This window comes from Saprolegnia parasitica, assembly GCF_000151545.1.
Source record: "Saprolegnia parasitica CBS 223.65 unplaced genomic scaffold supercont2.15, whole genome shotgun sequence".
In the NCBI taxonomy this organism is placed as follows: domain Eukaryota; phylum Oomycota; class Saprolegniomycetes; order Saprolegniales; family Saprolegniaceae; genus Saprolegnia; species Saprolegnia parasitica.
Genome location: NW_012156409.1, coordinates 600305 through 602409, shown reverse-complemented (window position 1 = coordinate 602409; position 2105 = coordinate 600305). Strand labels below are relative to the sequence as shown.

General features: G+C 60.7%; 1 protein-coding gene across 1 annotated transcript; it reads right to left on the bottom strand.

The window, feature by feature from the left end:
- Positions 1–308: 308 nt before the first annotated feature.
- Positions 309–1532, bottom strand: SPRG_05373 (hypothetical protein; the record flags this gene model as incomplete). The annotated part of the gene is made up of 3 exons (XM_012343969.1): positions 309–420; positions 489–887; positions 943–1532. 3 exons carry the CDS (start codon positions 1530–1532, stop codon positions 309–311), a joined length of 1101 nt encoding a protein of 366 aa, XP_012199359.1.
- Between the last annotated feature and the right edge of the window lie 573 nt (positions 1533–2105).

The following is a 2105-nucleotide window of genomic DNA, read 5'->3' as shown; positions in this document are numbered from 1 at the left end:
TATCATGCGCATTTCACACGGTGGAAATGCATGTGAGAACCATCTTGTACGTCGCCCATACTTATGTTACGATTAAACCAGCACTCTCGAGGTGTGTTAAGGAAGAGTTCCGAGTAACCTGTGAGACGGGCAACATCCAATCAGAAGCCATGAAAAAAAATCTATCTCGAGCGCAGGGTTGTCGGCCGACCTCCGGAAGGTCGGCTACCCTGTTCGTGAATATTGCCCAGACAGGAAATGAAATATAAACACTCAAATGCACCATTCTTCTCTTGTGCTTCGCCATAAAGCATGCAACATGAGGACGACTAGCGGCGCGGCGAGGCCAAGCGCGGGCTGGAAAGGCCCTTGGTGACTGTCACGTGACCCAACGTCGTCATCGCGCGCAGCACGGCATCGTCTTGAATGTCCTTGGCCCAGCTGCCCAAGATGTACGCGCCCACGTTGGCGCATGTCGCGATGGTTTCCATGAGCGCAGAGGCACCAACTGCGTAGTCGACTCGATGCTTTCGAGGCGCAAGATGATGTGAAGCATCGCGTCAAAGCCCGCATCCGAGACACTGCGGCGGTGGAAGCGAACGCGGCGCACAGCAGACGGACCCCGCACCACTGGTTGCATGTCCATCGCGTTCGAGAGAGCGGTGCGCTGAAAGTTGAGCTCATCAAGGACCGGCGTGCCAGAAAGCGCCCCGACGACGCAGCTGAGGTTGCCTTGGAGGTGCAGCGTGACCATCTTGAACAGGTCGAGCGATGCAAGCAGCGTGCGCGGGCTCATCGCGTTCCGGAACGTGATCTCGAGCACCGAGAGCTGGCGCAGTGGGAGACGCCCATCAACGAAGCGCTGCACAAGTGCGTTGAACCCCTCGTTGAACCCCGTGACCGTGAGGCTTGAGAGGAGCGGCGACGTCGAGAGTGCACGCGTCGTTGTCCGTCGAGGTGCACATGCGCAAGATCAAGGCTTCAGCACAACCCGACCCGAGCCACTGCATCAAGGCGTCCGTCGGCAGGCGCGCCACGTTTGTGAGCTTGAGCTGGCGAACATGGTGCGCTTGCGTCGGGACCGCCGAGAGCAGCGAAGCGTCGGATGAGAACCCCACGTCGCGGAGAGACGTACACAGCCGCAGACCGTGGGCGACCTCGTCCTTTGTGAGGCCTGGAGCGAGTGGTTCCACGGTCGCCCGCCGCACGAGGATCTTGAACAGGCAATGGGCCACGTGCTCGCAAAACTGCAACCAGCGCGCGCGCGTCGGTACGTTCGCGATCGAGACCGAGCGCAAGGCGGGCATCGCAGGACCGACGAGATCCCACTTGTCGATGCACGCGTCATCGAGATGGGCGACCGGCCAGTGCTGCAAGCCGCGCGGGTGGTTTAAGAGGCCGAGGACCGCGCTAACCGCTGGCGACCGCGCGTCTGCCGGGAGGGCGCCAAGGAAGTTGATAATGTCGCTGGGCGCCGGCGCGGAGTGCACGATGGCATCGACGATTCCGTCCACGTCCAAGGCCGACGTTGCAGTCTGCGACCGCTGTGTCATGGTAGCACGTCCGCACGACCGGACCCGGTTTTATTGGGTCTTAGCGCGTCATTGGGTTTTAGGCTGTTTAAACATGGTTGAAGCGACCTAAAACCTAACCCGGCGGCACGGCTACCGCAGGGTGGTTTGCGTCGCGTGTGCTCGCAGCCGTTGACCCCAACGAGCTCAACAAGCCGGCAATTTGACCAGCTAGCGCGACGCTGGTTGCATCTCGTGTGAGTCCATCATGGGCTCACATCGTCTCGATCGAGCGGCGCAACAACGTCGTGGTGGCTTTCGTGGGGAGTCCCGCATGGGCTCTACCTCCCACCGTCTCGATCGGGCGCTTCGACTACCGCAACGTGGTTACGCCGAGGGTGCTCGCGGCCGTTGCCGCCGACAACATGCAGCATGCCGACGGTTTGATCCGTGGCACCACTCGGGTTGCATTCATTCCGGTCGTCACGCATTGCGGCCCGTGACGATCTGGTTCGTCAACTCCTCGGCCTTCAAGCATGAGGTGCGCATGGCGCAGCTCTTCCGGCAGGTGGTCGGCTCTGTCAGACCAGCTGTTACAACTGGTCTGAAACCAAG